General features: G+C 39.5%; 1 protein-coding gene across 7 annotated transcripts in view; it reads right to left on the bottom strand.

Annotated features, from left to right (window-relative positions):
* Positions 1–13,331, bottom strand: part of LOC135256561 (inactive tyrosine-protein kinase transmembrane receptor ROR1-like) — a 60,384-nt gene extending 47,053 nt beyond the window's left edge. For 4 of the 7 annotated variants that reach the window (XM_064338453.1, XM_064338450.1, XM_064338449.1 and 1 more), the window contains exon 1: positions 12,508–13,328. In XM_064338453.1, the coding sequence (XP_064194523.1) occupies positions 12,508–12,607 (100 nt within the window). In that variant the 5' untranslated portion in view covers positions 12,608–13,328. Of the gene's footprint in view, positions 1–12,507 lie in introns of all 7 variants that reach the window. The other 3 variants (XR_010330458.1, XM_064338456.1, XM_064338455.1) reach the window with 3 other exon arrangements.
* Positions 13,332–13,770: the final 439 nt, after the last annotated feature.

Here is a 13,770-nt window from a genome sequence, read left to right as displayed (position 1 = left end):
TTCAGTATTGTTAAGTCTGACTTTCTCTTATAAACACCTCTTTCTAAAGCTTTGGTCCATGGACATCAATGAAAACACTGTCAATCAATGACACTTTGTTCTGCAGCTTAATGCAGATAAATTTAAATTAATACAGGATTTATGAAAATACTCAGCTAAGGCTATTTATGGCCATTGTCAGGGCAGAATTTTACTGCTACCTGTGGGAGAATGCTCTGACTCTTTTAGTCAGCCTGAAATACGATGGAATGGAAACATATTTCATCCAAGTATATGGTCCAGCACAAGGTCGAGGTGTTTACAAGGCTGTTTTTCAGATTTCCAAAATCCTTTCAGACCTAAATCATTTCAGATTTAAACAGGAGGCCAATTTCCATTTCCCCAAATTTTTCACAATATTTTCCAATTATTTTTGCAGAATTTGTGTCATCTATTCCATAGCCCAAATTTAGGTTCATGCAGAACATTTTGTAGTGTTTATAAGTCATGCTTATGCTAAATTTAAAAGCATATCCTCCCAACCCAATTTCTTCCCAATATTAGTTCCTCCATTTTTCTCTGGCACCTAGGTTAATGTTGTAAGATTATGTATTGACTACTACTATCGGTTGTGATCCTGACGACTTGGCATTAACGTGGTATGCTGGCTAGACCTGTATGTATGCACTTATGTAAGCTGTACTGGATGAGAGGTTCTGCTAAATGCTTAGATGTAAAAGTAACCCTGTACCAAAATATTAATGGGTGTTGCTTGGTGTTTTTCCATTTTTATTTTTTTCATTAAAAAAAAAAATTTCCTAAAAAATATATGGTCTGAATTATGATGATCTAGTTAATTTTATTTTAAAAATAAAATTTGGCTAACAGAACTGGCTAGCACATTACACATGGAAGACATTTAGAACTGTATCTGTGGGATCAATCAATGGGCTCTGGTGCTGGGATGGGGTTAATGGCCAACCCTTAAAATGTGAAAATATTCACATTTTAAGCAACTAGTTTACTGTTAGAGCACAAACCTAACTTCATAATTTTAGAAGTAGCTCAGTAATGGGTGAGGTGAATTCCCACTCATCACTGTAAAGCACTTTGAGCGTTCGGAAAAGTGCTAAATGCAATAATTAATTAGTTAATTCATTCATTCAATCTTAAATTTAATCTTTTTCATCTAATAGTTCTTTCAGTGCCCAATTGGCTTGGTGCCTGTCTTTTTTGCTTTTATTTTCATTCCTGCTTTCATTCATGCGTTTCAAATGGGTCATTTTCTGCTGTATACGAAAAGCTCTCAGGCAGAGGCTGACATACATTTCAGATGGACACATCAATTGTCTCCTCCCAATGCTCCCCCTACACTCATGGCTGCACACAAGTACAGAATAATAGTACATGCTGTTGTGTAACAAACAGCATTCATTAAATCATGTTACATTTTGTCTGGCAGATGCTTTCATCCTAAGTGATGTACAATAACTGCATACTGAAGGTCATTGGAACAGCTACAGAACACAGGTCCAGGTACAATTCTCTAAGTATCAGTTATCCATCCCCATAAACATCAAGTCTAGTTCACACAGTAAGCCTAGTACAGTTATGGGAAGTCAAACTAGAAGTGAGGCATGATTACAGGAGATATGATGAAGTACTAGATGAAGATACAAGTGTAACATGAAAGCTCTATAAGATCCAGGTACAAGTGATACAAGAGAGTGATACTAGATTGAAAGTAACTCTGCGGAGTAGTGGTGTAGGGTTAGTCAAGGTACAGTCTGTAGAGATGCATCTTCAGACCGCAGCGGAAAATGGGCAGTGACTGAGTTGTTTGTAGAGGAAGTTTGTTATACCACTGGGAAGCTAGGTTGGAGAAGCTCCAAGGATGGGACGAGTGAGAACCATTCACTCGGATGGTAGGAAGTGCCATTAGTCAGGCTCTCTGTCTTTTCAACAAAAAAAAAAAGAAAAAGAAGACCTTTGAGTTGATACTGACTGAAGCCAGAGAACAAAATGGACACTGCTACACAATATGCAAACATGTAGAGTGTGGAGATGGGAAGGCCAGAAAACTGGCATGGAATGCAGCGCACCATCATTTAACCATGTGTGACCAGTAGCATGTGCACTGGGTCTGGGTTTTTTTTCACTGGGTGTTATTTAAACCTTGTGATACCAGCTTACGTGTGCGCTGAAGAGGGGTAGCTGGGACAGAGAGCAATAAACTTATGTACATGCATGATTGTGCATATACTGGGAGGAAAAAAATGAAGACAGTGATAAAAATTGTACACCCTGGTCTCCTGTGTTTCACAGAACTACAGATGCATCCAAACAGTACACAGGGGAGCCTCAATCTAGCGTATTACTGCCAGAGGGGTAATCAAAGTTTTTTTCACTCTTCAGAGCAGGCTGTCTTATCTGCACATCTGAATGAGTGTCTTATGAAGCAGGAGCTCAGACGGGGAAAAGGACACGTCTGCACCTGGAGACACTGCCCACTCTACACGGAGAACCACACATTTTTCCTATTGTGCTGAGCACAAAAACGTGTTGGAAGTTACCAAAGGAAAAGCAGTCCGGCTGTTTTTCACATGAAAAAACATTGCCGTTAGAGAGGTTGTGAGGGCCCCTCTAAAGGCCCTCTGCACATTTGCTAAATTGAAGGCACTGCTGTTTACCTATGTTTGAAGAAGGTGAGGGGAGTTATACCCACGCCGGCGTCGGGCCCCCACTGCACGGCATCCTCAGTGTTATTTCACATGCTGCCACGCTCTGTGAAACCACAGCTAATTACTTTCACATTACAAAGCACTGAGGCAGGCTCTCATCTTGGTCGATCGCCAAGACCACCTTCAAGACAAGATTTTCTGATTTGGTGGCCACGAATGCCATTCCCTCCTTTTTCAAAATAGGATTTTTACTTCTTTTCATATTATGCACATAAGAGAAGCCATAGAACACAGAGTCGTTAAATCACTGCACATTCAAACAGCAGGAACCATTCAGCTGTGGAGTGAGTGAAGCTAATGAGAAGCCATTTTCTCATGGATTGTCCTACACATAGGCTACATGTAGTGTAGGACACTGATCACCTTCCATTCATTCATTAATAAAGTCTGATTGGACAGCTGCTTATTTTTGCATACATACACTAATACACGTCTGGAATTTCTCAACAGTACTGTTAAACTGCACGTACAAGGCCATTATTTCTCATTTGAAAAGTACTACTCAGTTTTAATTGGTTGTTAACAAAATTATATTATTATACGAGGAAAAATATGAAAAAAAGAAAAACCTGAGTGGGAGACACTAGGAATGTATCCGAATCCGAATACTGTATTCAGGAAAGCACAAATAATGCGATGGAAATATATTTCTTCTACCCGAAGTTGCTCGTTATTATTCGGATTCGGGGGAAAAAAAGTCAGCTCCATGTCGAGTTCTCATAGCCTCTATCTAACGTTACACGGGCAGAGAGAAAGAGTAGCTATCTGGAACTCCGGCACACAGCAGCTGCCTCGTGACGGCGAACCTATCATAAAGCAAGCTGGCATTCAAAACCCGTTTCAGAGGGTCTTAGAAAGACGTTATGTCTATACCGCGCGACCACACCATTCAAAAAGCAAGACAGTGCTAGGGAGACGAATTTGATTGACTTATGGACTTTATGCATGTTTTATTAAATAATGGAATTACAAAAAATGTATGGTACATGGTATAAACTAATTGTATGGTATAAAATGAGAATGTGATTCAACGTTGCCATCAATTGTGATATTGGATATTGAAAAGAGGAGGGGATGTAACAACAATTCAAAAGCGAAAGAATAATGTTGCCGTTTAAACTGCTTTAGAATACTGGATTTTGTAGCGCATTGATTTTAGAACTGTTAAAAGGCCGAGGTGTCCCTTTACTGAGAAATAATGCCCACCCTTGTACCAATCAGAATCGAGTATTCAGCCAAGCCATTGTATAATTTCCAATAACGGGACAGCCCGTCGTGTTTATTCCTTACATAACACCGGTAACAAAACGACGTTAACAAATCAATGCAAGCAATGACATTCCGTTTTTATCAACATTAGACATTACAAAAGGGCGCATGCCACTGCACCGTCCAAAATGTAGAGCCAGGGTAAGATGAATTACCAGAGTTGCACGAAAAGGTAGCCTGTGTGTAACTGTTGTGAATGTCAAACGTTGCGAGGTAATGCAAAAGCACTGCGAGGGAAAGCAAAAGTAGCTCAAAATAAATAAATAAATAAATAAATAAATAAATAAAAAATAAAAAATCCCCACCATGACGCTTAGGGGGCTTCGTATTTTTTTCATCCAGTCTAGGTTTTTTTTCTTCCAGTCCAGGTTTTTTTCTTCTTCCAGTCCTTAATTTTACCAAGTTTAGTGAGTCAGTATATAAGCCACAGATGGTTTATAACTGCACACAAAGATTAGTCTAAATTAAGTCGGCTGGAACTTATAAACTAATGGGGACTCTCCAAGCACATCTCCCAAGTGCCCTATAATACAGAATAAAGCCTGACTACTGGCGTTTGTGTTTTTAAAACACTGATCCATTAAAAGTCAGCCCTTAAAAACAAAACCATAAAATAAAGTCCACTTTATTTGCAATCTACTTTGGGGTATAACATTCAAAGTTTTTTCTAAATGAAACTCACTCAGCTCAATTTAGCAATTCATCCAGTTCAATCGTCCTGCCATCTAAAAGTGCTTTTGTTGGTTGAACAGGAACAGATACAGATAATTACGTCTCTGCACACCCCTAGGAGACACCCAGTCTTCACAATTGACAAGAAAATGAGCCAAGGCCTCACCATGACCCTTGAAATCAAACTGAGACACGATAATGATCACGGCTTTAAAGCTCTAAAGGCCCATAATCCCTCTGTCCTGCCAATACTAAGCTATACTGTCTGGATGACAGCTGTAGTCTGGATGTGATCCCTATCAGCAAGCTTCCCCTCTTTCATGTCAAAGGCCGGCAATCCAGCTCCTGATCCCAGCACCGACGCTCAGGGTCAACGTTCTGCCGTGAAAGCAGGAATTACCCGTTTAACGCCGCTGAAGAGATGTTTTAACAACAAGCCGTTTCCCCCAATTGCCTTGTAATTAGTTTGAGGAGGAAATCTACTTTAGGGGGTGTTATACATTTTTCAGCACAGCAGGGGGCAGTCATGCAGAGTTTTTAAGCTCTCTTCTGTGTCCCTGACAGAGCTCCTGATTGGACAAGCCCCAAACCCTGCCATGTCAGTCATCTCTGACCAGGAGACCTCACCTGCAGGACACAACTAGCCTCATCAAACTAGTGTGGCCAGGTTACATAAATCTTCTCAGTATCAGAAGCAATTTTAGCATTTATAGCAGCAAAAAATCATTCGGTAAACAGCATACAATAATGTGCAACACTTATGTATATGCCCTTCTGTGTTAACTTGAACACATAACTTTTATAGCATTTATAACTATTAGTTTTATCTGTAATAACTGAATGCTACTGCACATACAGTATATCACACATTTATGAGAATGCTGTCCAGAAACACTTCCCAACAGTGTAATACACCCACCCTAAAAGAACTAAACAGGATAAAAAAACAGAGAGGAAACCTTTTAAAAAGCAACATTTTTCTTACAACCATATGCAAGCAAAAATAATCCTGATACAATCTGTAAAAAAGTTGGAATCCAGGCAAAGAAAGGTAGCAGTAAGTATAAAATAAACAGCTGGCTCTACACATTATTGGAATGTGCAGATTACACATGGCACGCAATAAGAGGAAAGAAAAAATGGTTTCCTACATTAGGGTCAACTTTTAAGCTTGCCTTAAAACAGCAATGAATCATATTGACATGTTCCTTATGAGGGCAACAATTTCAAATCTCTGTGAAACGGTGCATGGTGGAAAAAATCATGCAAAATGACCATAATAGGCATAATTCTCTGGCAATACAGCTGTGCTTCAGGCCAAAATATATAGATAACATACTGGTCTGTGTATCAGAACATATTTACACTGCATGCAGTGCATTGCCTATATTACACATTATTAGATTCTGCAATATCTGTGGGTCTCAGTCACACCAAGTCTATTTTAGCCATTATAAACCAGTAAAAACAGGGTGACACTTTTTTCATACTTTATCTTTTTGCCATGTGGAAAACAAAATCCTACAACTGTGCTCAATTGTCATCCATATGTTTATGTATGGCTGTAAGCTGTGCAGAGTCCAGTATGATGGGGTTCATGTTCCATGCTTTCTTTAGGTTTCTTTTAGTAACCTAAACCCCCAAACCCAGTGAAAGAGCATATAATTAAAATCAGCTTATGAATTGTAAAGTATGGATAAATGGGGTGGGAGGTCTGTAGTAACGTATGGTGGAGCAGAATTTTTTCAATATTTTAGATGTTCATACAAATAAATGTGCCTGGTTTACATATCCTTGCTAATATTAAGATCATTGTTTATTGCACATGTATAGTGCAGTAATATCTACACATCTTGTAGAGATTTATGATTTATGACATTATTCAGACATGTTTCCATGTAGCATGATACAAATCTTAAATAGCCACTGTAACAAGTATTCTATACAGGTGCAAATGTTAACTTTTTATTTAGGTGGGGGTCCTTAGCCACAGGGAGGTCAGTTGAAGGGCTGTGGTAGGGCAATGAGAGATGGTGTGCGGTATAGATGAGTGTCGTATAGATGCAGTGCGTTATAGAAGGTGTAGGTTAGAGTATAGACAGATGAAGACTGAGGGGCAGCAGAGGGATGACAAGGGAGGTGAGGGGTATAGACAGAATGTGGGAAGTGTGGGATATGGAGAGGGAATTGTGGGCTTGAGGCAAGGTTGCGGTCCTACCAATGAGGAATAACCAAAAACCAAAATAAATCATGCATGCAGCTACCTCATGCGATCAAAACTGGCTGGCCTCACTTATCTAAAAGAACACAAATAGGCAAGTTTTGGTAGTTCACATATGCACCTCAAACTCTAGATTTGATGTGTGAGGCCATGCTTTCAAAAACCTTTATAATAAACTAGTGAAGCAGAAAATTATGTTTCTGATGTACATAGGTACTTCAAAAACAGAAGGTTCCCCCAAAGGGCAATGGCATATCACTAGAAAATGTATGCAATATAAAAAATGACTGCACATAAGATATGTGCAATTCTGCAGCCGGTTCAGCCAATGCACTCATTTTTCCAAGCAGAGATGGTATCCACAGGCTGAGAGGAACCAAACTTATGATACATAGTAAAGACTCATAAATCAAGGCTGTGCTGCAGTAGCATGTGTTGTTTGAACATTCGTACAGGACAGAGGTTTAAAATTAGTTTTGCCAAAAGATGCCGCCAAAGTTACAGAGGTGCCTCTCTCACCATTTCTCCCTCTGTAAATCCCTCTTTTCCTTACATTCTTTATTCCTCATCCATTACTCCCTCAACCACTCCCTCTCCTTCCCTGTCTCACCCTTCCTTCTGCCCTTTCTCCCTTGCCCACGCTGCAGTTTTCAGAGAGGAAATTGTGGATCTGGCACAGAGTGGTTTCAGCATGCTTCCCCCCCCCAGTACTGGCTGCTGCTTGCTGGTGTTTGGCCAACAGTCACAAAAAGCATTGGGGAAATGCCACTTGAACTCCAATGCAAATCTGGAATTCCAAGGTCAGTGTGGCCCGAATAGACTACAGAGCCAGGCTGAGCTAGCAATTGAGTTATTAATTTTTTACCAAGTTTAGTGAGTCAGTATATAAGCCACAGATGGTTTATAACTGCACACAAATATTTGTCTAAATTAAGTCGGCTGGAACTTATAAACTAATGGGGATTCTCCGAGCACATCTCCCAAGTGCCCTATAATACAGAATAAAGCCTGACTACTGGTGTTTGTGTTTTTAAAACACTGATCCATTAAAAGTCAGCCCTTAAAAACAAAACCATAAAATAAAGTCCACTTTATTTGCAATATACTTTGGGGTATAACATTCAAAGTTTTTTCTAAATGAAACTCACTCAGCTCAATTTAGCAATTCATTAGTGTCCAGTTCAATCGTCCTGCCATCTAAAAGTGCTTAGGATAGTTTATAAACCAAACGTTAATGTAAGAGCAGTTTACCTCATTAATAATTGAACCCTGAAAGAGTTGGTGCAAATGTCATAACTTTGTGCGCACTCTAACACATTCAAGCTCCAAGAAGAGACCAGCACGCTTTGATTTAGAAAAAATCTGAACTTTAGCACAAACTACAGGAGGCACCCATGTCAGACAGGAGAGTGAAATGGGGCTGCCCAATCTAGGGTTTGTGAGGGGTCCAAAGCAGAAGGCAAAATATATTTTTCCTCTCAAATATCTTTATTTTCACATTTCTCATAACACACATTGTAGACCTGTGGTAAAATAAACCTCTGGATTACACATCCTGAATCAGGCACTATTTCTACTGCAATTATTAAATATTTATATTTAAACAAATGAATACCTGCCTTAGATTGATCCATGATGTAATGACATCATGACTTAAACTTCTTCCACATGTCAATGTGTTAACCACTGACTTGTAGCCTGTAGTTGATGTTGGAGAACAGTGCTTCATAGTAGTGGTGGTGGTCCTCAGCCAGGGGGTGGCCAGCTTTTTGGGTTTTGAGATTAAGGTTTGGGAACCCCTGGACTAATCACACACATACAACACGTGCATGCTAATGTTTAGGGTTTGGATTCCCCACTCTGGTCTCCATTTATCTTAAATCTACCAAAATAATAGGAAAACACCACACTCCCGCCCAAAGCTGCAACCAATATTGTCCCCTTCTTCCAATTCCGCTTTCCCTGTCCCAACAATAAGCCAATCCAATATTTAGCTATATTATAAACAAATCATTAGACAACATAAAAAATACCTGCAATTTAAATGACTTTGCTTTTGTGCCAGGTTAATGAGAAATTAGGGACAATGAATGGAGAATGTTTATGATTTCATCTGGAGAAGAGCTTGTTCATGTATGCATCCACAGCAACTTAACCTTCCCAAAGAGTATAATCAAAAGTGTGCTGTGATATAGTTTATTGCATTTTTAATGGTCAACACCTCTCACACTTCCCAAACTCCATTTCCCGGCATGAAAAGATATGTGCAATTCCCAATGCTGCAGCCGGTTCAGCCAAAGCACTCATTTTTCCAAGCAGAGATGGCATCCACAGGCTGAACCAAACTAGGCAAAACCCCCATCTGTAATTGCTACCCCCAAACCCTCCTCCTAATGTACTTCCACAAACTTTATATTCTCTCTACATGCATGCAGGGGAGTGGCTATTTCACCCAAGGCCAAAGCCAAGGCTCTGTCATGTAGGCTTATGCTTTTACGTTTAAATATAGACCTTCTGATAAATTATAAGGACATACAGTACCATATGTATAGCCACACAATATGGACAAAAGTATGTGGACACCTGACATCCAACATCTCATCCAAAATTATGGGGATTAATTGGTTTATGTAATTGGGATTAATGGAGTTGGTCCACCCATTGCTACTATAACAACCTTCACGTGTCTAGAAAGGTTTTTATAATAAATGTTGGGGCATTGCTGCAGGGATTTGCTTCCATTCAGCCAGAAGAGCATTAGTGAGGTCAGGCACCGATTGGGCAATCAGGCCTGGCTCGCAGTTGGCCTTCCAATTCATCCAAAAGGTGTTGGATGGGGTTGAGGAGAGGGCTCTGTGCAGGCCAGTCAAGATCTTCCACGTTATTCTTGACCTTTTCTATATGGACCTTGCTGTGCGCCTGGGGACTTTGTCATGCTGAAACAGGAAAGGGCTTTCCCCAAACTGATGAAATGCAGAATTGTCTAGAATGGGACTGAATACTGTAACATTAATATTCACCCTCACTGGAGCCAAGGGGCCTAAGCCCAAACCATGAAAAACAGCCCCAGACCAAGGGGTGTCCAGATACTTTTGGTCAAGTAGTGCATGCACTCACAATCACCAGCCAATCAGAGTAAGATTGCTAAGATTTAAGAGAAATATGAAGACAATCACAGTGATTCTTCAAATTATCAAGGAAGGCGATCCAAAGTATTCTCTTATTGTTCATGAAGCTGTACCTTGTCATAGAACCATTACCTTAGCTGGCTGTGGCTGCATACATAAACTGCACACAGCTAAATCAACATTCCAAATGACATCAGAAAAGGTATGCGTAATGTGTAATAAGTGTGAACAGGTTAAACCCAGAGAACCTGGATCAAATTATGCAGTACTTTCACCAGATCAGTGCCTACACGAGACACACAACAAACATGTGCAAGCACATGCACTCATTCAAACTCATGAGCACATGCATGCCAAAACAGATACATGCATGTGTATAATACTGTATGTGCAAACACACACATGCGCGCGCGCACACACACGCAACAGCAAGCAGAAACGCACACTCATGCACAAATACCTTAAAGTCTACATAAATGTACTTTCAAGTTGCCTTATCACCATGAACAAAAAACATGATTCATCTTGGCTGAACACTCTTGATGCCTGGTATTTATTAACTCCCATGAAGCGTGGCATTCAATAAAAATGAAAAGGCTACGTAATTGCATCCTGTGAAGGATTTGCAATAAAGTTTTTATTTTTTATGTCTAATATAAATCCAAACCCCCTTTAAAGATTTGGAATGACATGTTTATTGAGGAATGTTTTTGTAATGTGGAAAGTGTAGATGTAGAAATGATTTAATTAAGCATCTTAAAATATCTTTTTGATGTAGTTGATGGGGTGTTTTAAAATGTCAGTTCCAATAAATCACAAATGAACATCACTTTCTTAAATGAACTCAAAACAACCTAGAGTCTGTAACAATGCGTGCTTAGTATAGCTGCCTATTACACCCCACAACTCATTATTCAGTGGAAAAAACCACACTGTTAACAAGTTTATTCAGTGTAATGAAACTTGTCTCAGAAAGAGAAAAAACTCAACTGTACACATGAAACTACTTCATACTGAAATTTAATTCAATAATTAACATCATATTTACATCCAGTTGTCTAACTACGCAGATAATCTACATCGAGGTGTAGTGTATTTTATAGCACAAATTAAATTAATCAGAAGTGAATGGTGGGAATATGTGAAAACTATTTTTGTAAAATACTACTTTCATACAGTATCTCCCTGCTATTGATTCCCGTACTGGCTTCTCTTGATTGAGGTAATTACAGGAAGAGCCGTGATGCAAGGCTTCTAGTAATGGAGAACATTTGTAAAACCTTTGTGAAGCAAGGCTTAACTGGGATGTGTATGGCTTTTTATCTTTACTTAACCCTAGTCCTTTACCAACGGAAGTTCTGTAAAGTCCTCCAAGAGGTAAAACTCACAAGACATAATTTATTTAAACCTGAAATTGGTGCAAGAGAAAGGGTGCTCTTAAAGTTTAAATTTCCATTATGATTTCAATTTGTGAAATAATTTTAATATATCAGGTGAATGTTGTTATAGCTTAAACTCCCTGAAACAGATGACATTAATCTGATGTGATCATTGTTAAAGAAAAGATATGGCAAACTAATTGGGGGCAGACATTCAGTGAAATTGTGCAGATTTTACTGGTATGACCACTTCTTGACAAATGGACTCATTATGATATTTGAATGTTAGAAAAACTTTTCATTTCATTACCCATTTTTAGGAATTTGTTGCATTTTTTGGTTCTTTTTCTTGTGATCTTTTTGTTCGCTCACATTTTATATTCATGCGCATTTCATACCTGGGTTTGTGAAGTAGGATGCAATAACTTGAAACACAAAGATAAAGTGAAAATTGATTCCTGCACACACACTCAAGCACCTTTGGTATGGAGTGAAATCTGCCAATTAACATTCATGTGAAAGGCCAATTCTTAGAACTCAAAAATATGTAAAATATTGCATTTGAAGGCTTATCGCATGACATTTCCCTCTAGTGGCAGTCATGAGTTCTGCAACAACCAACCCCATCCTCAGCGGTTTCCAAGAGGTGACGCAGCAAGCATCTACATCGTTTATTTCAAGGTGTCGCGCTGTCAGTTAAGTGACTCTAGTTCCGTACTAGGCCACTTAAACTCTATATGCTTAAGATACGACCCAATGTGCTTAATGGGGCAAACCAAAAATCTTTCTGTAATTAGAATAGATTTCGAAGGGCCATAACAATATAAAGAACCAGTTTGCACAGGCTATCGTAGATACGTTAATCTAACTAAACCTAGATTCATCGTAGGGATCACTTTCCACACAGTTCCAGCATTAGGCAATTTAATAAATATAGTAGCATATGCAAAAACATGTATACAAAGTGTACTTACAATGGAAAGTTTAAACATAAATTATTCTAATCAGTAATATTCAATCAAGGTTGATTCAACCATCTTTACGCTTTAAGTTTCTTTAAAAACTTAACAGGTCAAAACATGTTGGCCGAATACTAATGAGATAAACAACTTTCTTACCAGTAGTAACACACATCCCGAAGCCAACGTGCAGAACCAGGATACCACGAAGAAAATCGAGCTGATACCTCCAATTTGCAGTCCGTCGCATTTGATACATTCCTCCGTAGCTGTAAAGCAAGCGTAAGAAAGTAGCCTATTTCTTCATCCACTATGCCGTTTGCTCACGTGCATTAGTAGAGAACTGCACACGCTCGCGGATTTGCTTCTGTTCCCCTAACCACTTTGCTGTCTGTTCCTTTCGAAAGAGCGCGCTCCACTGACTGCCGTGTAAGCTACGGTCTCCTCTTCCCGTGTATCCCTCCTCGAAGTGGTGCTGCTGTGCTTTCCACCCTTTAGGATACTCTTCGAAAAACCATCAACCAGGCAAGCATTCGTACAAGATTGTGTTCACGTGGCGCCACTTGGTGGTCAAATATTCCAGTTTCTGTTAGAATAAACGAGTGCGAATTATTTCTTTCACTGTTCATTCCGAAGTTTAAATAAAGACAATCTCATTGGGAGCAAAGGAATGGCGACGACCTTTCTAGTGCAATAACAATTAACTAACGGCACAGATACGGAAGAGAGATGTTCTGCAATGGTTTCCCCTCACTCTCTCGCGCGCCATAGCTGCCTTGTAAAACGACTTCGGGCTTATTTTTTCTGAAGTCGATTTAAAAAACCATCAAGTCGTTGGTTGCTGTTTTTGGAGTTATTTTTAATAGCCACTTATTTGCTATCCCCCCGACTTGCCTCTCAATCGCTCTGACTACGAGTAGTTCATTTATTTTGTGAAATCTGGCAACACTGGCGCGCGCACTCGCACGCGCGTCCATTCCCCAGAATTGCCTTTCCCAATTTTCCAAATCCACCACAGCTGCGGTCATTTCGGAGATGTTCGCTGTACTCTTCCAATTTGTTTCTTCTTTGTGGCAAAAATAAATACCAAATATGACTTGAGGCATTGATCCGACCATGTATATTAAAGCTGGCTGATAAACTGCACAAGAAGTTTACCAAAAATAGAAACCCTAAAAAGACAGGCTTACATCTCTTCGTTGCCTTCTTTCACATTCTTGTGTCATTACAGCAGGGGTGCACAACTCCGGTCCTGAAGGGCCAGTCTGCGTACTGGTTTTTGTTCCAAACGATTACCTTATTTTTTTAGTTTTCTGACAGTTTAATAACCTATGCTGGTTCACTCACTTCATCACAGTAAAAAATGTTATGGTACACTCGCAGTCTGCATCTGTAGTTGCCGCTTACACAAATGTCAGAACA

The sequence above is a fragment of the Anguilla rostrata genome, chromosome 6, assembly GCF_018555375.3.
Source record: "Anguilla rostrata isolate EN2019 chromosome 6, ASM1855537v3, whole genome shotgun sequence".
In the NCBI taxonomy this organism is placed as follows: Eukaryota; Metazoa; Chordata; class Actinopteri; order Anguilliformes; family Anguillidae; genus Anguilla; species Anguilla rostrata.
The sequence above is the reverse complement of the archived record's forward strand: the minus strand, read 5'-3'. Positions and strand labels throughout refer to the sequence as shown.